The sequence below is a fragment of the Geotrypetes seraphini genome, chromosome 7 (genome assembly GCF_902459505.1).
Source record: "Geotrypetes seraphini chromosome 7, aGeoSer1.1, whole genome shotgun sequence".
NCBI lineage: Eukaryota > Metazoa > Chordata > Amphibia > Gymnophiona > Dermophiidae > Geotrypetes > Geotrypetes seraphini.
Window position 1 is genome coordinate 4,869,555 of NC_047090.1, and position 27,079 is coordinate 4,896,633.

The 27,079-nt window shown below is 46.2% G+C and overlaps 1 protein-coding gene across 1 annotated transcript in view; it reads right to left on the reverse strand.

Moving 5' to 3' along the window:
* Nucleotides 1-17,533, reverse strand: part of LOC117363254 (protein mono-ADP-ribosyltransferase PARP12-like) — a 65,420-nt gene extending 47,887 nt beyond the window's left edge. Inside the window, exons 1-2 of the mRNA XM_033950664.1 lie at nucleotides 17,149-17,533; nucleotides 3,211-3,346 (exon numbers count right to left, since the gene is read on the reverse strand). Coding sequence (XP_033806555.1) covers nucleotides 3,211-3,346; nucleotides 17,149-17,495 — 483 coding nt within the window. The 5' untranslated portion in view covers nucleotides 17,496-17,533. The remainder of the gene's footprint in view (nucleotides 1-3,210; nucleotides 3,347-17,148) is intronic.
* Between the last annotated feature and the right edge of the window lie 9,546 nt (nucleotides 17,534-27,079).

Sequence of the window (27,079 nt, forward strand, 5' to 3'; positions counted from 1 at the left end):
TAGGGAGAAGGAAAAAAACAAAGCAGAAACTGTGAACTTCACATTAAACAATATACAAAGAATTGCATGTTTCTGGGTGTTATGAAGAATGAATGGGAAAAGGGTTATTTATTTTTATTTGTTATTCCACCTAACATCCAAGGCAGATCTCAAACTGAACGTATATAATCTAAAAAAATACAAGACAAAATAACATACATGCAAAACAGAACTCAAAAACACAAAAAGAGTGACAGCCCCATAAGCCTAAGTAAAAAACCTACCTTGGCCCCTCTGTGGATCTGCAGTTATACCCATCCAATCTTTCAAACGCTAATAAGTATCCCTGTATTTGCCAGATACTGCTTTAGGGATGAGACCACCACTAGCCACTGGGCTGTACACTCTTTTCAGAAAAAAGCAAATCCCTCACTCAAATTTAATGGACAGTATTAGTAAAACACAGACTTTAGGCTCCTAGCAGTGAATACAGTGTGGTTACCTTCTTAGTACACTGGGATAAAGCCCAACAAAAGTCAGAGGCAATACCATTTATTAAATTTAGCGTATTTGTGACTATATTTTGAAAGTTTGTCTTCCCTTGTTTAGTGCAAAATGCCGTAAAAGTCATCTACACATGCAGAGTAACATTATTCCTCACTTACACAGGATTTCTCCTGACTATTTCCCTCATGTAATCCCTTGTGGACCAGAGACGTCCAGTCAAAAGCATCTTAATTCTTCCCCAACAAGATGCCTAATGCAAAACAAAAAGGAAAAATATGGGACAGGCACTCATGGAAATTTGAGGTCTTCTTAGGACATTCTGGAATTATTAGATCTCTTTTTTTCATAGACCCACCCCAAAGCTAGAAAGAACGAGGGTAGCACTTAGAACCCTCTTGGATTCTGAGATCTGAATTAATATCTCTTCCAAGAGAACCTCTCAACACCACTCCTACTACTTGAAAGGAAATACCACAATAGTAGCAAATCCCCCCCTCCCCCATCAGGACTGACAGAATCATCTCTATTGCATTCCCAACTCACCTCTTCTCCATGTAACTACCAGTCCATCATCCAATTTTCCTCTGTAGACTTTCCTCTAACCCACTGCTCTATTACCCCTCTACACTTTACAATTGAACATACAAAAGCCTTAAACTCGGATCTCCTGTATGGCATGGCCCGAGTCACAAATACTGTCCTCTTATTCCACTCTTAGGGTAGATGCTGAATTACTTTGGGTTCCCCCACAAAGGCAGTCTAAAATGGCTCTTAGGCTACACCCTTTCTCTGGACTTTTCTTCTAGGAAAACCAGTTTATTTCAAAAGTAATGTATTTTAGAAAAGCCCTAAAAATAAATATTTTTGTTATAACATATGGAAAAAAAAGAGAAGGTCTATTTTTTATTCTGAGCAAGGGCTGTGCCTTATTTATTCTTTCAGGGGTTTCCAGGGAGATTTTTGCTTAAATTTTTATACTGATTGTATAATCTTTACAGTGTTGTGGGGTTAAGCAGAGTGGAATTTTTTATGAATTTATTTGATCTCTCTACTATAAGTGTTAAATGGTTTCCACAGCAAGCATTAAAGGGGATGTACTGGGCTGACTTGCACGGTCTGTGTCTGTATATGGCCTTTTGGTTGAGGATGGGCTGGGGAGGGCGTCAATAGCTGGGATGGTGTAGATGGGTTGGAGTGAACTTTGACGGAGACTTCAGTAGTTGGAACCTAAGCACAGTACCGGGCAGAGCTTTGGATTCTTGCCCAGAAATAGCTAAGAAGAAGAAAAAAAAAATTCAAACTGAATCAGATTGAGCAGACTGGATGGACCATTTGGGTCTTTATCTGCCGTCATCTACTAGGTTCGGTTGCCAGTGCCACCCCTAGTTAAATGGCTCGTCTAAGGCCATGAGCAGTTGCTATGGGATTTGAACCCAAACCCTCTGTTTTTCAGCCTGTTGCACTAACCATTAGACTGCTCCCCAACTCATTCCCCCTCCCCCTCTTTTTTTACTAAACTGTAGCACAGTTTTTCGTGCCAACCACAGAAGTTACAGCTCATAGGAATTCTATGAGCATCAGAGCTGTCACCGCCACAGCCAGCGCTAAAAACCACGCTACAGTTTTGTAAAAAGGGAGGGGGTTGATGTCTGTGTGGTATTTAATTGTTATAAATTGCTTTTTTTAAAAATTCTTTATTTAAATTTTTCAAATAAACAACAATTGTGCTTAACAGGCAATATACGATATTAATACATCCAATATTAGTAATCATGATAATTCAAAAAAAAAAAAATAATAATAATAATACAAAATAAATCCATTTTCATTATTGGATCAATATATTAACAAAAAAGAAGTAAACCATACTTTTTATTTAAACATAGTCCTCAATAAGGGAGGAAGGAGACTAAGAGAAAGAAATTCTTCCAGGAAAGATCACATATTAAAGTTTTACAGGAAATTAAGTGAAGGCCGATGGTTTAATAAAAATGGACTTGAGTTATACCGAAAATCACTATGGTGCAAATGAAACACCTAAGAAACGTAACTGCTGAGAGTCATAAAAAATGTATCTATTGTTTTGAAATACAACAAAACATTTACAAGGAAATCTTAACTGAAAAGAAGCTCCTAATGATACAACTTTATCCCTATAGGTGAGAAATTCTTTCCTTCTAGTCTGAGTCCATTTTGAAACGTCCGGATATATATTGCTTTAAACTTTATGGTAAAGCAGGATTAACACTGGAAAAACTGTGTTCCATGCACCAGCTGGAGTTTCCTGGAGTTGTCATGTATATTAGGAATGTGCAATTGGTTCATTTGCAAATCTTTAAGCACACATGAAAAATTCTAACACGTTCCAACAATTTATTTTTTTTTTTTATTAAAGCAAATGCATGAATTGAACCAAAAACGTCCAAAAATTGTGGATAAAGTCTCAAAAATGGGTCTTTATCTGCCATTCTTTACTATCCCCCTCTTTTACTAAGGCATGTTAGCCGATTTAGAGCACGCGAAATGCTAACGCGTCCAGAGAATATAAAGGACGTGTTAGCGTTTAGCACGCGCAAAATCGGCTAGCGCGCCTTGGTAAACGGACCCTTTTGTGTCATGTTAAAATGACTCCACAACAAACCCTGGTTTCCTGTGGGCATCCTAATGTATTCTCTAAGATAAAGCAAAGTTGATTTTATGTCCTCATGCACCTGAGCTACTTACCTCAGGCAAAAGTGAAGGATCATTCTGAAGTAGTAATTGGCGCACATCATCTTCGCGCAGGCCTTGAAGCCCGTGGCTACGCAAGACTTGAAGATTGTGGTCTAAGTGGATGCTATGAATAAATTTACAAGGGTTCCTACAATGAAGCACAGATAAAACTGGTCACTAAGACACAAGTAATTAAAAACATCCTATAAAAACATGTACTAGCAGGGGTTCTCAATCCAGTCCTCAGAACATAACTAGCCAGTCAAATTTTCAAGATACCCACAATGAATATGCATGAAATAAATTGGTACACGACCTCCGTTCTATGCATGCCACCTGTTCTCGTTACCTTGCTATTTGCAGAGCTGCCTCAATAATAGTGCATCTTCCATTTCTTCACTGCAATTAGCCTTTATGTAATCAAGAGCTGCTTGGTTCAGGGAGTCTGGAAAGTCTTGCAGTTTCATGGGCAACACTAGCCCAAGCTTTGCAGTTCAAGCTTACAGAGAGCCTAATTGCAGCATGGAGGTGGGAGATGCACCATTACTGAGGTAATTCCCTCTTTGCTTCACCTATCAAGGTGGTGCAGTCACACAGCTAACAAAATGCTTTGGGAAAAGAGAACGGTGACTTTTGCTAGCGATCTGCAGAGGCACTTTAAGGGACTGATTTGCTAAGGTTCTTTGCCCACAGATACAACATAGGAAAATAACCTTGGTAAAAATCAGTTTCTAAAAGAGCTGCTGCTGATTTTATCAGAGATTCCCTCCCTCCTCCTTGCCTCACCCCTCCCTAGAAAATATTAGAGGGAAGGGGAAGAGAAGTGAAAAAAGTCTCAAGGACTCCAAAGTTCTGGGCTGGCTCTTCAATTCAATGAAAATTTCTGGAGGCCTAATTATTAAATGCCATAGGAAAAAATATTCTAACATCCATTAAAAAGAGATTATGTACTTACCCTGGTAAGCTCTTTTCCAGTAGATAGGTGAGCCATTCTAGACATGTGGTTTGTATCCCAATGACCGCATGCCATATGCAGAAGGAATCCATTCTGGATTTTTTCTGTGACTCTGCTCTCTGGCTCCACCTTCAGTTAGTACCCAAGCACTGAGAGCCACCTCACAAAATGGGATGTAGAGAAATGGAATCGTCCATAAACAACAGTTCTGCTCAAGATGAGTATGGAAACATTAACTGTAAATAGCCAATAAATGCATCAAAGGAGCTCAGAAACGACCCCTGCATAAAAAGAACATATATACAGATTCTTCCCAACCCAACTGCTGACTGACATCCAAGAATCAACCTGGAGAAGCAAAAACAGACAGACAGTAGGCAGGCACAAGAAGGACAGGGCGGGAGTCTAGAATGTATCGCCTATCTACTGGAAAATAGCTTACCAGGGTAAGCACATATCTCTTTTTCCAGTGCAATAGGTGAGACATTCTGGACAAGTGGGACGTACAAAAGCAGTCCCAAAAGCTAGGGTGGGCTGACTACACCAACCCTCAAGACCAAGGACCCAAAGGAAGAGTCTTGTCTAGCCGCCACATCCACTGTAGAATTTGGCAAATGTGTGCAGAGTGGACCAAGTAGCTGCTCTACAGATATCCTCAGGGGAGACTGCTTTAGCTTCGGCCCACGAGGAAGCCATGCTTCTGGTAGAATGCGCCTTAACAGACACAGGAGACTGTTTACCGCAAATAATGTAGACTAACTAAATGGCCTCATGTATCCACCTGAAAATAATGTCCTTGGAAGTAGCACTCCGCTTAGAAGAATGAGGCAGCCCAAAAAGATAGTCAGAAAGCCAAAACTCATTAGTAGCCTCCAGATAAGGTAGAAGAACTCCTTTGACATCCAATTTCCACAAAAAGCGGTCCTATGTCATAGAACCCATAGGATGAAATCAGACAAACGCACTTCCTGATTAACATGGTAGAAACGAAGGAACCATGCAGAGAGAGATCCCTGTCTCCGAAATCCTCAAGAAAGGCACTCTACAAGATATGGAGTTCTGAAACATGTCTCGCTAAAGTAATGATGACCAGAAAAAAACTGCCTTCAGCATCAGGTCAAAGAGAAAAGCATCTTTCAGAAGCTCAAACAGAGCCTTGGTGAGACTCAATAAAATCAAGTTAAGATCCCACGAAGGGACCGGCGGTGTGATTAGAGGTGTAATGCGAAGAGCACTTACCAGAAATCTGGCCAGGTCAGGGTGAGGCACAAGCGAAGAACTATGGTCCCGAGCTCTGAAACAAAAGAGCCCAGCAATTTGGACCCAAAGAGAAGCCAAGGCGAGGCCCTTAATCAGGTCCACCTGTATAAAGGCTAGCACCACAGAAACAGGAGTGAAATTCGGCTCCATACTTTCCTGGTCACATCAACATAGGAAAGTCTTCCAGGCCTTAGCATAGGCAAGAAACAGTAGTCAACTCCTTAGTGTCCAGAAGAGTAGCAATGACCACATCAGAATAGCCTTTGCATTCTAATGATGTGCATGCGCTCAATAGCCTTAATATAAGAGCAAAGCGATAAGATTTCTCCTTACAGACTGGACCATGAGAGAGGTCTAGAAAAGCCTGCAACCGCAGGCTGTGACCTATGTGAAGACTTAGCAGATTTGCATACCACGGTCTGCAAGGACAGACTGGAGCCAACAGAACAACCCTGCCCTGATGGCTCGCAATCAGGCAGAGGACCCGACTTATCATGGGTCAGGGAGGGAAAACGCACAGCAGGAGTCCCTGCAGCCATGGCTGTACTAGAGCAGTGTTTCTCAACCTGCGGTACGCGTACCCTAGGAGGTACGAGGGCTGACCGTCAATTTCTCCCTGCCACCCCCCTGCTGCCGCCACCTACCTGCCACTGCCACCCGCCAGCTCCATTTAATTATCCCCCACTACTGCCACGATCTGGCCAAGGAAGGGCCAAGCATGTGTGATTGCACACCGCCGGTCCACAAGCCCTCCCCCCGATGTCATTTCTAACGTTGGATAGAAGGTTCCAGGCCAGCCAATCGTTGCTTGACTAACCCAGACCTTCTCTCTGACATCAGAATTGACATTGTGGGGAAGATTTGTGGGCCGGCAGCGTGCAATCGCTACATGCGCCTGACCCTTCCTGGAGCTGTGGTGGTGGCGGGAGATAATTAAATTGAGCTGGTGGGGGCAGCAGCGGACCAGGGAGGCAGAATCAGCAGCGGGTCGACTTGGGACAAGCAGGCTTCGACATGGTCAGCTTCAGGGGAGAGAGGGAGGAAAGAAGGGAGGGGATGGGACAAAGGCTGGAAAGCAGTGAGGGGGAGGGGGCATGAACTCAGGACTAGAGAATGACATGGTGGTTGTTACCCACGGCTAGCCACGGGTAACCCGCTGAAACAGTGACAAAAAAAAAGGTCACCGCGAGTACGGAGACAAGGCCATTCACTGCCCGATGGAGCGGTGAATGATCTTGTCTCCGCAGTTAAAGGAGTAAGCACGCGCGGTGAGCGAGAGCGCAGTCCCGCAGCCCCCTCTCTCCTGCTGGCCGTGCATCTCCCTCCCTTCCTCCCATTCCCTTATCTTCTCTTCGTGGCGATTTCTATAAGGCTATGCGTTGTATTACAGCCGGAGCCTTGAAGTCGCGTCACGTTTGGCTGCTGGAAAAGTCTTCTCTGACGTAACTTCCTGTTTCTGGTTGCATCGGAGGAGACTTTTCCAGCAGCCAACGCAACGCGACTTCAAGGCTCCGGCTGCAATACAACGCATAGCCTTATAGAAATCACCACAAAGAGAAGGGAAGGGGAAGGGAGATGCACAGTCGGACGGCTGCTAGACCACGCAAAGGGTGCTGGGGGGGGATGGAGAGAAGACACTGAAGCAGCCTGACGGGAACTGGGGAAGAAAGAGAGGGGGGAAGACACTGAGAAAGAGGATAGATTAAGAATATTTGAATCGCTATCCCCTTTTGACTCTTCCCTATCAATCTCCCCTGCCTTTTCTCCTTACCTCCCTACCTCCCTTCCCCAATCCCATCCACTTTGGTTAACTCCTTCTACTTAAAGAACAATCTTCTCTCTAGGTTTGCAGGGATGGGGCAGTGATGGGGACGGGACGGTGACGGGGAAAAAACCCACAGGGATTAAACTAAACTAAACTAAACCTTAGGTTTGTATACCGCATCATCTCTACATTCGCAAAGCTCGACATGGTTAACAGGAGTTAGGGTAGAAAGGAACTCCAGAGGAGGGAAGGATGAAGAGGAAATTTTAGAGGACTAGAATAATCAGAGAGGGAGGAAGAGTTACATTTTTGAGAATAACCAGGTTTTCAGATGTTTACGGAAGTGTTAGAGGGAGCTCAGATTCCTAAGAAGGTTGTTCCAGAGCTCAGTGATTCTAAAAGGGAGGGAGGAACCTAGTTTTCCTACAAGGGAGACGCCTTTTAGAGAGGGAAAGGAGAGTTTCAGTTTTTGGGTGGATCTGGTAGAATTGGGATTAGAGGAATTCCAAGAAAGAGGAATAAAGGGGGAAGGATGCCGTGTAGGATCTTGAAAGTAAGGCAGGCACATTTGAAGTGGACTCTGGAGATTGTCGGAAGCCAGTGGAGCTTGGACAGAAGCAAGGCAGAGACAGGGACAAATTTTTCCCCTTGTCATTCTCTACTCAGGACACAGAAGGAATGGAGGGAGGAAGGGGGCTCTAACTTGGGACATAGGAAGAAGAGAGGGAGGGCATATAAAGGGACAATTGTTGGGCCTGAGTGTGTGAGTGAGAGGAAAAGAAATGGTACACATGGGGAAAGGAAGAGGAAAGTGAGGAGTGGAGGTAGAGATGCATGAGGAATAGAAGGATGAGAGGGAGAAATGTTAGACATGGTGGTGAGGGAACAGAGGGATCAATTAAAGGGGATGCAAGGGGGAGGAATGTTGGGCATAGTGATGGAGGGAGAAATGTGGCATGGTGTTGGAAAGGGGTCATAGAAGGAGAACATAAGAATTGCCACTGCTGCGTCAGACCAATAGTCCATCGTGCCCAGCAGTCCGCTCAAGCGGCGGCTGCTATAAATGAGTCCAGCCTCACCTGCGTACGTTCCAGTTTAGCAAGAACTTGTCCAACTTTGTCTTGAATCCCTGGAGGGTGTTTTCCCCTATGACAGACTCCAAAAGAGCGTTCCAGTTTTCTATCACTTTCTGGGTGAAGAAGAACTTCCTTACGTTTGTACGGAATCTATCCCCTTTCAACTTTAGAGAGTGCCCTCTCGTTCTCCCTACCTTGGAGAGGGTGAACAATATGTCTTTATCTGCTATTCCCTTCAGTATTTTGAATGTTTCAATCATGTCCCCTTTTAGTCTCCTCTTTTCAAGGGAGAAAAGGCCCAGTATCTCCAATCTCTCACTGTACGGCAACTCCCTCAGCTCCTTAACCATTTTAGTTGCTTTTCTCTGGACCCTTTCGAGTAGTACCATGTCCTTCTTCATGTACAGCGACCAGTGCTGGGCGCAGTACTCCAGGTGAGGGCGCACCATGGCCTGGTACAGAGGCATGATAACCTTCTCCGATCGGTTCGTGATCCTCTTCTTCATCATTCTTAGCATTCTGTTCACCCTTTTTGCTGCCGCCGCACATTGCACAGATGGCTTCATCGACTTGTCGATCAGAACTCCCAAGTCTCTTTCCTGGGAGGTCTCTCCAAGTACTGCCCTGGATATCCTGTATTCGTAGATGAGATTTTGTTACTGACATGTATCACTTTACACTTATCAACGTTAAACCTCATTTGCCAATTCGATGTCCATTTCTCGAGCTTGATTATGTCACTTTGCAGATCTTCGCAATCCCCCTGTGTCTTCACTACTCTGAATAACTTTGTATCGTCCACAAATTTAATCACCTCACTCGTTGTACCAATGTCCAGATCGTTTATAAAGATGTTGAAGAGCACTGGTCCAAACCCCGAGCCCTGCGGCACCCCACTGGTGACGCTCTTCCAGTCCGAATATTGTCCATTTACTCCCACTCTCTGTTTCCTATGCTCCAGCCAGTTTTTAATCCACGTGAGTATTTCACCCTCGATTCCATGGCTCGCAATTTTCCGAAGTAGTCGTTCATGTGGAACCTTATCGAACACGTTCTGAAAATCCAGACCAGGTCGCCCTTGTCTATCTGCCTGTTTACTCCCTCGAAGAAGTGCAGCAAGTTGGTCAAACAAGATCTGCCTTTGCTGAAACCATGCAGGCTAGTCCTCATCAGACCGTGTCCATCAAGGTGATCAATGATGCGGTCCTTTATCAGCACTTCTACCATCTTTCCCGGTACCGAGGTCAGACTCACCGGTCTGTAGTTTCCCGGATCTCCCCTCGAACCTTTTTTGAAGATAGGCGTAACAGTGCAGTGGTGAAAAATGATCTGGGGGATGAGAGAGGAGGAAAAGTTGGACTCATGGAGGGACAGAAAGAGATGTTGGTTGGGGAATAGAATGAGGTCTGGAGGAAAGAAAGAGAGAAAGAAAGAAAGAAAGCAAGAGAAAGAAAGAGAGAAAGAGAAAGAAGGAAAGAGAAGAGAGAGAAAGAAAGAGAAAATAAGAGAGAAAGAGAAAGAAATATTGGATGCACAGTCAGAAGGAAGTACAACCAGAGACTCATGAAATCTCCAGACAATTAAGGTACGAAAAATGATTTTATTTTAAATTTAGTGATCAAAATGTGTCAGTTTTGAGAATTTATATCTGCTGTCTATATTTTGCATTATATTTGTCTATTTTTCTATAGTTGTTACTGAGGTGACATTGCATATTTTAAAGTCATCTGCCTTTTGAGAAAAAAAACTGAATATAAATGATAATTTAGATTTTCTCTGCTTACAGTGTGCTTTATGTTTTTTTAATTTGGGGGTTACCATTATGTATTAATAATAATAATTTTATTTTTATATACCGCCAAAGCCATGATAGTTCGAGGCGGTTTACAACAAGAGGCGCTGGACAATCAGTGAAGTAGTTACAATACAAAGAGATCGAAGTAGTTACAATAAAAATTTGAAGAAGTTACAAAGCCTTTCATTACATAAAGTCACAATGTGGGGATATCGAGTACACGTGAATAAGAGTTCAGGAGGAGGTTTAAGAGTTCTAGGTTACAAATCGGTTTAACAGGTTGGTTTTAACTTATTTTCTGAAGTTAAGATACCAACACACATGTATCATAGATTTGAATCCTATGCATATGAGAAGAGAGTTACATTCCGAACCTGCATGAACTTGAAATACAACAAATCTCCATGGTCATTCTTAGATTCCTATGTACGCTCATCTTCTTAGACACTCCTGTTATCCTTTTCTTCTCCTCTCTTCTCTCTTTCATTTTTCTTTCCTTTTTCTTTACTGCTCTCTCTCATCTTTATCTTATATATCCCTCACATACATTTTTAATAATTGGAGCCTTTGCTCCTATACAGTTAAACATAGATTTATATATTTTATATACAGAAAGCTTTATTTTGTTTCTATGTACTTTAAATGATTCTTGTATCCTTTAAAATACTTAATAAAAATTATTGAACTTGAAAAAAAAAAAAAAAAAAAAAAAGATACCAACACACCAGGAAAGAACCAACAGTTGGACAACAGAATCCACCAGACGCCATGGGAGTAGGACTTCTCTCATTCCTCTGTTTAGCCAGGGACCCTCTCATTACTGCATTATAGAAACAGGGGCACTTCTCTCATTACCCCTTTTGGGGGGGGGCATTAAGGTCCCTCTCATTCCTCTGTTTAGCCAGGGATCCTCTCATTACTGCAGAATATTAACAGGGGCACTTCTCTCATTCCTTTGTTTAGTCAGGGACCCTCTCATTACTGCATTATAGAAACAGGGGCACTTCTCTCATGACCCTTTTGGGGGGGGGGGCATTAAGATCCCTCTCATTCCTCTGTTTAGCCAGGGACCCTCTCATTACTGCATTATAGAAACAGGGGCACTTCTCTCATGACCCTTTTGGGGGGGGCATTAAGGTCCCTCTCATTCCTCTGTTTAGCCAGGGACCCTCTCATTACTGCATTATAGAAACAGGGGCACTTCTCTCATTACCCTTTTGGGGGGGCATTAAGGTCCCTCTCATTCCTCTGTTTAGCCAGGGACCCTCTCATTACTGCATTATAGAAACAGGGGCACTTCTCTCATTACCCTTTTGGGGGGGCATTAAGGTCCCTCTCATTCCTCTGTTTAGCCAGGGACCCTCTCATTACTGCAGAATAGAAACAGGGGCACTTCTCTCATGACCCTTTTGGGGGGGCATTAAGGTCCCTCTCATTCCTCTGTTTAGCCAGGGACCCTCTCATTATTGCAGAATAGAAACAGGGGCACTTCTCTCATGACCCTTTTGGGGGGGCATTAAGGTCCCTCTCATTCCTCTGTTTAGCCAGGGACCCTCTCATTATTGCAGAATAGAAACAGGGGCACTTCTCTCATGACCCTTTTGGGGGGGCATTAAGGTCCCTCTCATTCCTCTGTTTAGCCAGGGACCCTCTCATTATTGCAGAATAGAAACAGGGGCACTTCTCTCATGACCCTTTTGGGGGGGGCATTAAGGTCCCTCTCATTCCTCTGTTTAGCCAGGGACCCTCTCATTACTGCATTATAGAAACAGGGGCACTTCTCTCATGACCCTTTTGGGGGGGCATTAAGGTCCCTCTCATTCCTCTGTTTAGCCAGGGACCCTCTCATTACTGCATTATAGAAACAGGGGCACTTCTCTCATTACCCTTTTGGGGGGGCATTAAGGTCCCTCTCATTCCTCTGTTTAGCCAGGGACCCTCTCATTACTGCATTATAGAAACAGGGGCACTTCTCTCATGACCCTTTTGGGGGGGCATTAAGGTCCCTCTCATTCCTCTGTTTAGCCAGGGACCCTCTCATTACTGCAGAATAGAAACAGGGGCACTTCTCTCATGACCCTTTTGGGGGGGCATTAAGGTCCCTCTCATTCCTCTGTTTAGCCAGGGACCCTCTCATTATTGCAGAATAGAAACAGGGGCACTTCTCTCATGACCCTTTTGGGGGGGCATTAAGGTCCCTCTCATTCCTCTGTTTAGCCAGGGACCCTCTCATTATTGCAGAATAGAAACAGGGGCACTTCTCTCATGACCCTTTTGGGGGGGCATTAAGGTCCCTCTCATTCCTCTGTTTAGCCAGGGACCCTCTCATTATTGCAGAATAGAAACAGGGGCACTTCTCTCATGACCCTTTTGGGGGGGGCATTAAGGTCCCTCTCATTCCTCTGTTTAGCCAGGGACCCTCTCATTACTGCATTATAGAAACAGGGGCACTTCTCTCATGACCCTTTTGGGGGGGCATTAAGGTCCCTCTCATTCCTCTGTTTAGCCAGGGACCCTCTCATTACTGCATTATAGAAACAGGGGCACTTCTTTCATGACCCTTTTGGGGGGGCATTAAGGTCCCTCTCATTACTGCATTATAGAAACAGGGGCACTTCTCTCATGACCCTTTTGGGGGGGGCATTAAGATCCATCTCATTCCTCTGTTTAGCCAGGGACCCTCTCATTACTGCATTATAGAAACAGGGGCACTTCTCTCATTACCCCTTTTGGGGGGGGCATTAAGGTCCCTCTCATTCCTCTGTTTAGCCAGGGACCCTCTCATTACTGCAGAATATTAAAAGGGGCACTTCTCTCATTCCTTTGTTTAGTCAGGGACCCTCTCATTACTGCATTATAGAAACAGGGGCACTTCTCTCATGACCCTTTTGGGGGGGGGCATTAAGGTCCCTCTCATTCCTCTGTTTAGCCAGGGATCCTCTCATTACTGCAGAATATTAACAGGGGCACTTCTCTCATTCCTCTGTTTAGCCAGGGATCCTCTCACTACTGCATTATAGAAACAGGGGCACTTCTCTCATTACCCTTTTGGGGGGGCATTAAGGTCCCTCTCATTCCTCTGTTTAGCCAGGGACCCTCTCATTACTGCATTATAGAAACAGGGGCACTTCTCTCATTACCCTTTTGGGGGGGCATTAAGGTCCCTCTCATTCCTCTGTTTAGCCAGGGACCCTCTCATTATTGCAGAATAGAAACAGGGGCACTTCTCTCATGACCCTTTTGGGGGGGCATTAAGGTCCCTCTCATTCCTCTGTTTAGCCAGGGACCCTCTCATTATTGCAGAATAGAAACAGGGGCACTTCTCTCATGACCCTTTGGGGGGGCATTAAGGTCCCTCTCATTCCTCTGTTTAGCCAGGGACCCTCTCATCATTGCAGAATAGAAACAGGGGCACTTCTCTCATGACCCTTTTGGGGGGGCATTAAGGTCCCTCTCATTCCTCTGTTTAGCCAGGGACCCTCTCATTATTGCAGAATAGAAACAGGGGCACTTCTCTCATGACCCTTTTGGGGGGGGCATTAAGGTCCCTCTCATTCCTCTGTTTAGCCAGGGACCCTCTCATTACTGCATTATAGAAACAGGGGCACTTCTCTCATGACCCTTTTGGGGGGGCATTAAGGTCCCTCTCATTCCTCTGTTTAGCCAGGGACCCTCTCATTACTGCATTATAGAAACAGGGGCACTTCTCTCATTACCCTTTTGGGGGGGCATTAAGGTCCCTCTCATTCCTCTGTTTAGCCAGGGACCCTCTCATTACTGCATTATAGAAACAGGGGCACTTCTCTCATTACCCTTTTGGGGGGGCATTAAGGTCCCTCTCATTCCTCTGTTTAGCCAGGGACCCTCTCATTACTGCAGAATAGAAACAGGGGCACTTCTCTCATGACCCTTTTGGGGGGGCATTAAGGTCCCTCTCATTCCTCTGTTTAGCCAGGGACCCTCTCATTATTGCAGAATAGAAACAGGGGCACTTCTCTCATGACCCTTTTGGGGGGGCATTAAGGTCCCTCTCATTCCTCTGTTTAGCCAGGGACCCTCTCATTATTGCAGAATAGAAACAGGGGCACTTCTCTCATGACCCTTTTGGGGGGGCATTAAGGTCCCTCTCATTCCTCTGTTTAGCCAGGGACCCTCTCATTATTGCAGAATAGAAACAGGGGCACTTCTCTCATGACCCTTTTGGGGGGGCATTAAGGTCCCTCTCATTCCTCTGTTTAGCCAGGGACCCTCTCATTACTGCATTATAGAAACAGGGGCACTTCTCTCATGACCCTTTTGGGGGGCATTAAGGTCCCTCTCATTCCTCTGTTTAGCCAGGGACCCTCTCATTACTGCATTATAGAAACAGGGGCACTTCTTTCATGACCCTTTTGGGGGGGCATTAAGGTCCCTCTCATTACTGCATTATAGAAACAGGGGCACTTCTCTCATGACCCTTTTGGGGGGGGCATTAAGATCCATCTCATTCCTCTGTTTAGCCAGGGACCCTCTCATTACTGCATTATAGAAACAGGGGCACTTCTCTCATTACCCCTTTTGGGGGGGGCATTAAGGTCCCTCTCATTCCTCTGTTTAGCCAGGGACCCTCTCATTACTGCAGAATATTAAAAGGGGCACTTCTCTCATTCCTTTGTTTAGTCAGGGACCCTCTCATTACTGCATTATAGAAACAGGGGCACTTCTCTCATGACCCTTTTGGGGGGGGGCATTAAGGTCCCTCTCATTCCTCTGTTTAGCCAGGGATCCTCTCATTACTGCAGAATATTAACAGGGGCACTTCTCTCATTCCTCTGTTTAGCCAGGGATCCTCTCACTACTGCATTATAGAAACAGGGGCACTTCTCTCATTACCCTTTTGGGGGGGCATTAAGGTCCCTCTCATTCCTCTGTTTAGCCAGGGACCCTCTCATTACTGCATTATAGAAACAGGGGCACTTCTCTCATTACCCTTTTGGGGGGGCATTAAGGTCCCTCTCATTCCTCTGTTTAGCCAGGGACCCTCTCATTACTGCAGAATAGAAACAGGGGCACTTCTCTCATGACCCTTTTGGGGGGGCATTAAGGTCCCTCTCATTCCTCTGTTTAGCCAGGGACCCTCTCATTATTGCAGAATAGAAACAGGGGCACTTCTCTCATGACCCTTTTGGGGGGGCATTAAGGTCCCTCTCATTCCTCTGTTTAGCCAGGGACCCTCTCATTATTGCAGAATAGAAACAGGGGCACTTCTCTCATGACCCTTTTGGGGGGGCATTAAGGTCCCTCTCATTCCTCTGTTTAGCCAGGGACCCTCTCATTATTGCAGAATAGAAACAGGGGCACTTCTCTCATTACCCTTTTGGGGGGGGCATTAAGGTCCCTCTCATTCCTCTGTTTAGCCAGGGACCCTCTCATTACTGCATTATAGAAACAGGGGCACTTCTCTCATGACCCTTTTGGGGGGGCATTAAGGTCCCTCTCATTCCTCTGTTTAGCCAGGGACCCTCTCATTACTGCATTATAGAAACAGGGGCACTTCTTTCATGACCCTTTTGGGGGGGCATTAAGGTCCCTCTCATTCCTCTGTTTAGCCAGGGACCCTCTCATTACTGCATTATAGAAACAGGGGCACTTCTCTCATTACCCTTTTGGGGGGGCATTAAGGTCCCTCTCATTCCTCTGTTTAGCCAGGGACCCTCTCATTACTGCAGAATAGAAACAGGGGCACTTCTCTCATGACCCTTTTGGGGGGGCATTAAGGTCCCTCTCATTCCTCTGTTTAGCCAGGGACCCTCTCATTATTGCAGTATAGAAACAGGGGCACTTCTCTCATGACCCTTTTGGGGGGGCATTAAGGTCCCTCTCATTCCTCTGTTTAGCCAGGGACCCTCTCATTATTGCAGAATAGAAACAGGGGCACTTCTCTCATGACCCTTTTGGGGGGGCATTAAGGTCCCTCTCATTCCTCTGTTTAGCCAGGGACCCTCTCATTATTGCAGAATAGAAACAGGGGCACTTCTCTCATGACCCTTTTGGGGGGGGCATTAAGGTCCCTCTCATTCCTCTGTTTAGCCAGGGACCCTCTCATTACTGCAGTATAGAAACAGGGGCACTTCTCTCATGACCCTTTTGGGGGGGCATTAAGGTCCCTCTCATTCCTCTGTTTAGCCAGGGACCCTCTCATTACTGCATTATAGAAACAGGGGCACTTCTTTCATGACCCTTTTGGGGGGGCATTAAGGTCCCTCTCATTACTGCATTATAGAAACAGGGGCACTTCTCTCATGACCCTTTTGGGGGGGGGCATTAAGATCCATCTCATTCCTCTGTTTAGCCAGGGACCCTCTCATTACTGCATTATAGAAACAGGGGCACTTCTCTCATTACCCCTTTTGGGGGGGGCATTAAGGTCCCTCTCATTCCTCTGTTTAGCCAGGGACCCTCTCATTACTGCAGAATATTAAAAGGGGCACTTCTCTCATTCCTTTGTTTAGTCAGGGACCCTCTCATTACTGCATTATAGAAACAGGGGCACTTCTCTCATGACCCTTTTGGGGGGGGGCATTAAGGTCCCTCTCATTCCTCTGTTTAGCCAGGGATCCTCTCATTACTGCAGAATATTAACAGGGGCACTTCTCTCATTCCTCTGTTTAGCCAGGGATCCTCTCACTACTGCATTATAGAAACAGGGGCACTTCTCTCATTACCCTTTTGGGGGGGCATTAAGGTCCCTCTCATTCCTCTGTTTAGCCAGGGACCCTCTCATTACTGCAGAATATTAAAAGGGGCACTTCTCTCATTCCTTTGTTTAGTCAGGGACCCTCTCATTACTGCATTATAGAAACAGGGGCACTTCTCTCATGACCCTTTTGGGGGGGGGCATTAAGGTCCCTCTCATTCCTCTGTTTAGCCAGGGATCCTCTCATTACTGCAGAATATTAACAGGGGCACTTCTCTCATTCCTCTGTTTAGCCAGGGATCCTCTCACTACTGCATTATAGAAACAGGGGCACTTCTCTCATTACCCCTTTTGGGGGGGGCATTAAGGTCCCTCTAGCCAGGGACCCTCTCTTGACCCATTAGGGACCTTCCCCGGACTTACTTGTTGTTCTGGTTCCGGCAGTTGCCGTAGACGAAGTACCTGCAGAGGTGCAGCTGGCCGCACTGACCCACACAGGCGCCCGCCTGGTCCTGGCACAGCCGCAGGTCGCTCCGGGCCAGCACCAGCCGCCGACCGGCCGCCTCGGGACTGCGGGCGCCGGGGCCCTCGAGGAGCCTCGGGCCGGCGACGGGCGGGGGCCGGCGGGTGACCAGGCTCAGGCGCCGGCCCTCCTCGGCCCTCAGCAGCCCGCTCAGCGCCACCGGCTCCAACGGGTAGCGACGGGCCAGCTCGGCCTCCTCCAGGCTGCCTCCGGCCGCGCACAGCAGCTGGGTGAGGCGCAGGGACATGGCGGCCCCGGCTGACGCCCCCCCCCCGCCCCCCGCCACGAGTTCCGGCCGGCCTCCGTCTCCTTCACACACCCCCACACCCCCGTCGAGGCCAGAAACGAAACCGAAACCACGACGCTCTCCTCAGCTGGGCAACTTCTGGGTCCCAAGTTCACACCTCAGAAAGGGCTTAAGAACAGGGTCTGGGTCCACAAGGAAAGGATCCCCCCCAACCCCCCCACTTCACCCCCTCTGTGACCCCAGTACCAGATTCCTCATAGGTACTACATCCCCCCCCCCACTTCACACACTCTGTGACCCCAGTACCAGATTCCTCATAGGTACTACATCCCCCCCCCCCACTTCAAACACACTCTGTGACCCCCAGTACCAGATTCCTCATAGGTACTACATCCACCCCCCACTTCACACACTCTGTGACCCCAGTACCAGATTCCTCATAGGTACTACATCCCCCCCCCCCCACTTCACACACTCTGTGACCCCAGTACCAGATTCCTCATAGGTACTACATCCACCCCCCACTTCACACACTCTGTGACCCCAGTACCAGATTCCTCATAGGTACTACATCCCCCCCCCCCCCCACTTCAAACACACTCTGTGACCCCCAGTACCAGATTCCTCATAGGTACTACATCCACCCCCCACTTCACACACTCTGTGACCCCAGTACCAGATTCCTCATAGGTACTACATCCACCCCCTCAACCCCCCCCCCCCACTCCACACACTCTGTGACCCCCAGTACCAGATTCCTCATAGGTACTACATCCACCCCGCCCACCCCCCCCCCCCCCCACTTCACACACTCTGTAACCCCCAGTACCAGATTCCTCATAGGTACTACATCCACCCCCCCCCCCCACTTCACACACTCTGTGACCCCCAGTACCAGATTCCTCATAGGTACTACATCCACACACACACACCCCCACCACCACTGTTTCCTCAGTGCAGAATTCCACACAGGTACTACATCCCCCCCCCCCAACCCTTCCCCTCCCCCCACTTCACACACTCTGTGACCCCAGTACCAGATTCCTCATAAGATCACAACTCATCTGAGCCATGTTATTCTGGTGGCTCCAGATTGGCCTCGCAGACCATGGTACCCAGATCTGATGTGGCTAAGCACCTATCTAGACCTTCTCATGCAGGGTCCAGTACCCTTGGAGAATATGGGTCACTTTGCTCTTACGGCAAGGCTGTTGTGCACTCAACCTTAGGGCTTAGCGTGGTGGCAGTTGGAGCGGGCAGAGGAGATCGGAGAGGTTAGCGGCGGCAGCGGCGAGGGTGGGCAACGGTGAGATTGAGCTTTGCCCACCCGCACCGCGTCACCAGCAGAGTCAGCGACCGGACTCCCCCTTAAGAGGAGGGAGCCGCGGCGCGAAGGCCACACAAGTCGCGTGGTGGCAGTTGGAGCAGGCAGAGGAGATCGGACAGGTTAGCAGCAGCGGCAGTTGGAGCAGGCAGAGGAGAGCTTAGCGTGGTGGCAGTTGGAGTGGGCAGAGGAGATCAGAGAGGTTAGCGGCGGCAGCGGCGAGGGTGGGCAGCGGTGAGATTGAGCTTTGCCCACCCGCACCGCGTCACCAGCAGAGTCAGCGACCGGACTCCCCCTTAAGAGGAGGGAGCCGCGGCGCGAAGGCCACACAAGTCGCGTGGTGGCAGTTGGAGCAGGCAGATGAGATCGGACAGGTTAGCGGCAGCGGCAGTTGGAGCAGGCAGAGGAGAGCTTAGCGTGGTGGCAGTTGGAGTGGGCAGAGGAGATCAGAGAGGTTAGCGGCGGCGGCGAGAGTGAGCTCCGCCCACCCGCACCACGTCACCAGCAGAGACAGCAACCGGACTCCCCCTTAAGAGGGGAGAAGCCAACGGCACGCAGCCGTTCAGCGCACAGCAAATACGCTCACCTTAGCGAGAGCACCTTTGCGAAGGGCCTTAAGGAAGGGCTCCAGATTACCGCCAAGGTAAGGACTCAACACGCAACAAGGGGAGTACAACCACCAAGCACATACAACTAGCTATTTAACTTTTAGACTATCTTTTAAACTTTCTATCTAACTTTCAACCAGGCAAACCCTTCTAGCTAGCCAACAAGCAGACAGACTTCTCTAACTAAAAACAGCCAGACCTTAACAGTCACTCTACCCTTCAAACTTACAAACTATTTAAACAGTCACTCTACCCTTCTAACTTACAAACTATTTAACAGGCAGCCTTTTCTAGCCAACTAACAAACAGGCAGACTTAACTAACAATTAACATCTAGGTCAGCATTCCTCATTTCCATCTCTAATTCCAGAATCTTATTGCCCAAACTGTGAGCATTAACGTACATAGCCCTCCATACCTTGTGTTTGCTATGTCTCTGTGGAGATATCCGAGACCTGGTTCATGGACTCCCATGGGTGGGATATGGCTATACCGGGATACAACTTACTTTGTCGAGACAGAGAGAGCAAAATGGGAGGAGGGGTAGCACTATACACTAAAGAGGACATTAAAGTTACCAAAATCGCAGATGTCAAGTACACCGGGGAATCCCTCTGGGTGAATTAGGTTAGGGCAAAGGACAAATGCCTGTATCTTGGCATAGCATACAGACCTCCAAGGATGACATGGATACAGAATTAGTCAAAGATATAGAGAATATCACTTTGCGTGGAGACACAGTGTTGTTAAGAGATTTCAATATACCTGATGTGGATTGGAACAAACTTTCCACTACGACCAGCAGCAGCAGAAAGCTATTAACCTCTATTAAGGGAGCAAGACAGACAAATGGTATTAGAGCCCACTAGGGATCAGGCGATATTAGATCTGATACTCACCAACGGAGAAGGTGTCACAGAGGTCTCGGTAGGCGATTCGTTGGCCTCCAGTGACCACAACATGATATGGTTCAACCTCAGGAAAGGTTTCACTAAATCAAACACATCAACAAAGGTCCTCAACTTTAAGGGCACTAACTTCAAAAGCATGGGAGACTTCGTCCCTTGGGCACTGCAAAACCAAGCCGAAACAGATAATGTAGAGGTAATGTGGTCGACTCTGAAATCAACCATACACGAAGCAACCAACCGCTATATAAAATCAGTATGTAAACGGAGAAGAAACAATAAACCGCAGTGGTTCTCTGCGGAGATCTCAGACCTCATAAAAAAGAAGAAAAGAGCATTCATCTCCTACAATCAGGGAAGCAAGAATCTAAGGAGGACTATCTGGCAAAGTCAAAAGCAGTCAAAACAGCAGTCAGAGAGGCCAAACTCCGAATGGAGGAGAATCTAGCGAAGAATATCAAGAAGGGCGATAAATCCTTCTTCAGGTATATTAGTGACAGAAAAAGAAACACAGATGGGATAGTACGCCTTAGGAAACCCGATGGGAACTATGTAGAATCGGACTGCAATAAAGCCAAACTTCTAAATGAATACTTCTACTCAGTCTTCACTTGCGAGGTGCCGGGATGCGGCCCTCAGCTGCAGACAAGGGAGAACTCGGATGACCCGTTTTGAAATTTCGAGTTTACACCCAGCAGCGTCTACTATGAGCTTTCGAGACTTAAGGTGAACAAAGCTATGGGATCAGACAAACTACATCCCAGGGTGCTCAGAGAGTTGAGTGACATCCTGGTGGAACCGTTATCCGCGCTCTTCAATCTTTCCTTAAGTACCGGAAGAGTCCCGTTGGACTGGAAAACGGCTAACGTCATTCCACGCCACAAAAAGGGATGCAGGACAGAGGCTGCGAATTACAGACCGGTGAGTCTCACATCGATAGTAAGTAAACTTATGGAAACACTAATCAAACACCAATTAGATACGATCCTGAATGAGGAGAATCTACGAGACCCCCATCAACACGGATTTACAAAGGGAAGGTCCTTCCAATCCAATCTGATCAGCTTCTTTGACTGGGTAACAAGAAAGTTGGATATAGGGGAGTCCCTGGACGTTGTGTACTTGGACTTCAGCAAAGTGTTTGATACCATCCCACACTGCAGGTTATTGAGCAAGATGAGTTCGATGGAATTAGGTGAAACACTAACTGCATGGGTTGAGGACTGGCTTAGAGGTAGACTTCAGAGGGTAGTGGTAAACGGTACCCTCTCCGATACGACGGAGGTGATCAGCGGAGTGCCGCAGGGCTCGGTCTTAGGCCCGATCCTATTTAACATCTTCGTAAGAGACTTGGCTAAGGGGCTTCGAGGTAAAATTACATTATTCGCCCATGATGCCAACTATGCAACATAGTAGACAGAATAATCCACAACAACACACTCCTAATTTGCCAAACAATCCTAAACTAGAAAAAACAAGGAAGGCAACCAAGTCACATCAGGGTCTGTGAGGGGGAAGCTCAAAGTGTCTAACTTGGCTCACAACTTACAAACCAAATATAATGTAATATGTCAAAGAACATGTCACATTATATGATGCTATAGGGCGCTCTCAGTGTGAACCCTCAGTGATAGGAGCTCAGCTCCGACACTTCACTTCTGGGTCAAGGCCATAAGCCTCCACCCGCACACCATCATCGAGCGCCCTGTGTGTGCAGAAATCAAACCAATCAACAATCAAAGTGAGTAAATGAAACTCAACACAAACAACCTGAGCGACCCCCACACAAACCCTGCCAGCCAAACCCCCTCAAAAAACTCACACAAAATCACAAACAAAGTCAAAAACCATACCAAAAAGTGAAAATCATATCCAAAAGAAACAATACTTATCCAAAACTGTCACACAACGGAAAAACCGCGCCAGGAGGAAAGGTTCAACCGCGCTGGTTTCGGGAGGAGCCCTTCTTCAGGAACCTGACCTCCAACAGAACACAAGCAGAGAGGAAGGCTGGAGGGCGGGGTGCCCGGGAGGGAGAGCATACCGGCTAAAACAGATCCACAGGTGACATCATGCACGAACCAACCAATCATACAGTGCCAGCACTCAACACAATCAGCACCACAGAAAAGAGAAGGAGAAGGGGGAGGGAAAAGGGGAGGGAAAAAGAAACACCCACCAATAGGAACACCGCAATCAAAAAGAGTCCCCCCCACACACACACGCAAGCACACCACACACTGCATCCAAAATCCACTATCCAGAAGGAGCCAAAAACCCTATTAAACAATGGTACCACTATACCATAAGTTCAAAGCGGTTTACAACAAGATACATACAAAGAGTGTATGAGATGTAAGGGGAACAGAAAAAGTACTTTCAAGGATACAAATTGCAAATGGAAGAGAACCAAGATGGTTTGAATCAAAAGGAAGTATCTAGTCAGAGATTGGGGTGCAGGGGAAAACAATTTGGGGGGAAAACCATTGCCAATGGGAAGAGGATGAGCTAATCTGAAATCAAGAGAAATGGGGACTGGGATGAGGATAGCTGAGGGGGATTGGACAAGAATAGGGATTAGAATTTGTTAAAGAGACGGGTCTTCAGTGATTTTCTGAAGTCGGCGTAAGAAGTGGCCTCGAGAATGGGTTTTACGAGCCATGTGTTCAGTTTGGCTGCCTGGAATGGTAACATTCTGTCTAGGATCTTCTTGTAAAGACATGATTTCAGGGATGGGTAATTAAAGAGATGTATTCTGTGAGAGCTCTTATTAGAGCTGTTGAGGATGAATTGAGAGGCGAGGTAAGATGGAAGCATCCCAAAGATAGCTTTGTAGCTGATGCAGGCAGACTTGAAGAGTATTCTGGATTCCACCGGCAACCAGTGGAGTATCTGGAAGTATGGGGTGATATGTTCCCATTTTTTTAAACCAAGATGAGCCGGACCGCAGTGTTCTGAATTAACCTCAGCTTGTTAAGTGTTTTCTTATAGGCTCCCAGATACATAACGTTGCAGTAATCCAGCGTACTCAAGATGGATGATTGTACAAGTAATCGAAAGGATGAATCATCAAAGTATTTTTTAATGGTGCAGAGCTTCCATAGGACTGATATACTTTTTTTGAACATTAAGTCTGTATGCTTTTCCAGGGTTAGGTGTTTGTCCAGGGTGACTCCTAATATTTTTATAGTTTGGTCAATTTCGTAATCACGGCCATTCACGTGAATCGTGTTGTCTTTTATCTTTTCATTGGGAGATGCCTGGAAAAATTTAGTTTTTTCTGTGTTCAGTTTTAGTTTGAAGGCCGTCATCCAAAGCTCTATTTGCTTTAGGGAGTTGGTTAAAAGATTAATAAAGTCTGACGAAAGGTAGGTTAGTGGTAGCACTACAGTAATGTCGTCAGCGTAAATGTAAAAGTTGAGTTTTAGGCTTTGTAGCAGGTGTCCCAATGTGATAAGGTAGATGTTAAATAGGGTCGGAGATAGCGGGGAGCCATGGGGCATTTAACTTTAATGTTGAGTGAATTCTTGAGCAGAACAGTTAGTTTGTGCCTGTTGCTACAGGTGCCTCTAACTTCACGTGCACTGGGTGGCTCTTTGTGCTTGGGTACTAATTGTAGAGGGGGCTAAACAGCCAAGTAAGTACTATAGAGGCAGAGTGAAAAATCCGGAGTGGATTCCTTCTGCAGCATGCAGCTAAAGGGAAATAAATCTACTGTCTCTAGAATGTCTCACCTATATATTGGAAAAGAGTTTACGAGGATAAGTACCTAATCTCTATATTCAAGTTAACCTTTTTTCACCCTTTTTGGAGGGGAAAAAAATAATACCTCGGTTTATATTCAGATCAGTTTATATTTGAGTATATACAGTAGGTGTCTATTAAAATGCTCCTTAATGCCAGTAACCATGGATCAATTGTTGCAGTAACAATAACGGGAGTGATTCCTGGGGATTGGAGGAGAGCGGATGTGGTCCCTATTCATAAAAGTGGTCACAAGGATGAAGCAGGAAACTACAGGCCGGTGAGCCTCACTTCAGTTGTTGGAAAAATAATGGAAGTGTTGCTGAAAGAAAGGATAGTATATTTTCTTGAATCTAATGGGTTACAGGATCCGAGGCAACATGGCTTTACAAAAGGTAAATCGTGCCAAACGAACCTGATTGAATTTTTTGATTGGGTGACCAGAGAGCTGGATCGAGGACATATGCTAGATGTAATTTACATGGATTTCAGCAAAGCCTTTGATACAGTTCCTCATAGGAGGCTGTTGAACAAACTTGAAGGGCTGAAGTTAGGACCCAAAGTGGTGAACTGGGTCAGAAACTGGCTGTCGGACAGACGCCAGAGGGTGGTGGTTAATGGAAGTCGCTCGAAGGAAGGAAAGGTGACTAGTGGAGTCCCTCAGGGTTCGGTACTGGGGCCAATCCTGTTCAATATGTATGTAAGTGACATTGCTGAAGGGTTAGAAGGAAAAGTGTGCCTTTTTGCAGATGATACCAAGATTTGTAACAGAGTAGACACCGTAGAGGGAGTGGAAAATATGAAAAAGGATCTGCAAAAGTTAGAGGAATGGTCTAATGCCTGGCAACTAAAATTCAATGCAAAGAAATGCAGAGTAATGCATTTGGGGATTAATAATAGGAAGGAACCGTATATGCTGGGAGGAGAGAAGCTGATATGCACGGACGGGGAGAGGGACCTTGGGGTGATAGTGTCCGAAGATCTAAAGGCGAAAAAACAGTGTGACAAGGCAGTGGCTGCTGCCAGAAGGATTCTGGGCTGTATAAAGAGAGGCGTAGTCAGTAGAAGGAAGAAGGTGTTGATGCCCCTGTACAGGTCATTGGTGAGGCCCCACTTGGAGTATTGTGTTCAGTTTTGGAGACCGTATCTGGCGAAAGACGTAAGAAGACTTGAGGCGGTCCAGAGGAGGGCGACGAAAATGATAGGAGGCTTGCGCCAGAAGACATATGAGGAGAGACTGGAAGCCCTGAATATGTATACCCTAGAGGAAAGGAGAGACAGGGGAGATATGATTCAGATGTTCAAATACTTGAAGGGTATTAACGTAGAATAAAATATTTTCCAGAGAAAGGGAAATGGTAAAACCAGAGGACATAACTTGAGGTTGAGGGGTGGTAGATTCAGGGGCAATGTTAGGAAATTCTATTTTACGGAGAGGGTGGTGGATGCCTGGAATGCGCTCCCGAGAGAGGTGGTGGAGAGTAAAACTGTGACTGAGTTCAAAGAAGCGTGGGATGAACACAGAAGATTTAGAATCAGAAAATAATATTAAAGATTGAACTAGGCCAGTTACTGGGCAGACTTGCATGGTCTGTGTCTGTATATGGCCGTTTGGTGGAGGATGGGCAAGGGAGGGCTTCAATGGCTGGGAGGGTGTAGATGGGCTGGAGTAAGTCTTAACAGAGATTTCGGCAGTTGGAACCCAAGCACAGTACCGGGTAAAGCTTTGGATTCTCGCCCAGAAATAGCTAAGAAGAAAAAAAAAAAATTTAAATTGAATCAGGTTGGGCAGACTGGATGGACCATTCGGGTCTTTATCTGCCGTCATCTACTATGTTACTATGTAATAAGATGCTTGAGCAACAGGACATGTGATGAAAGGACATTGCAGATGGTAGGATTTTGATCAAGTCAAAACTCTCTGCTATATCAAAGGCAGACAAGATTATCGTGTCTTCATTTAAATCTAAAAGTAGTTTATGCAGTGTTTTTAATAATTGAATTCAATACCAGTTGTCTAAGATGTGTTAAGTTTTTACATATTGATACTACCATTTTATAGATGTTGTTCTGTCTAGTTGGAACAGCCTGTTTAAGGCAAGTCTCCAGACATGGGGACAAGTTTGTCCCCATCCCCGCAGGCTCTGTCCCCACCCCATCCCCATGGATCCTGCCCCTGTGGTTGCCCACAGATCCCTGTCTACGGGTCATTCTCTAGGGAGATGCTAGACTATGGGAAGGGTTACATGGCTGAAGGTTTACCTAGGGCTTCAGATACCCTTAGACTGGCCCTGTAGACAAGTCATAAAAAGCAAATCTTCCAACAGCCAGGAACTTTAATGACCTTGGCATTTTGCTGTTCTTTCAATCACTTTTATCATCAGTAACTGTTACTTCAAAATGTTTGAAGAATACCTTAATATTTTTTAGTTCCCTAGAAGAAGTAAGCAAAGGTTTACAGCATTTGTCCCCTTCTGCTTTCGGTTTGTCATATTCAGAAATAGAAATCATTGCAGCCTGGGTGTGTATTGTGTTCCAATACACAGCTTGCTTTGAGTCAGGAAATACTGTTAAACTCTGTGGACCTTGAAAACCTGGCCCTTCAGAGGAATGTTAGGGGAGGCCAGGAAGCAAGTGAGATACAGTAAAGGCATAACATTCTTATCTTGTGGCTATGCTATAAACACACATGATGCATTTGAGCTCTGCTCACACTGAGGCAAGTGTAATAAGCTATGCATTATAAATATGCACCGAAAATAATCTCTTTACTCTCACTGAGGGAAATAAAGGCCTCGCAAATGACCATGATGCCATTAAAAGTATGCAAACAAAAAAAGGTGCTTGCAGAACTGAGGTAATATCATGTTTCCCCAAATATGAGACCGGGTCTTGTATTAATTTTGGCTACAAAAAATGCATTAGGGCTTATTTTCGGGAGATGTCTTATTTTTTTTCTATGTTCAACAATCATCTCTCCCTTCCTCTCCTCCACCCCAA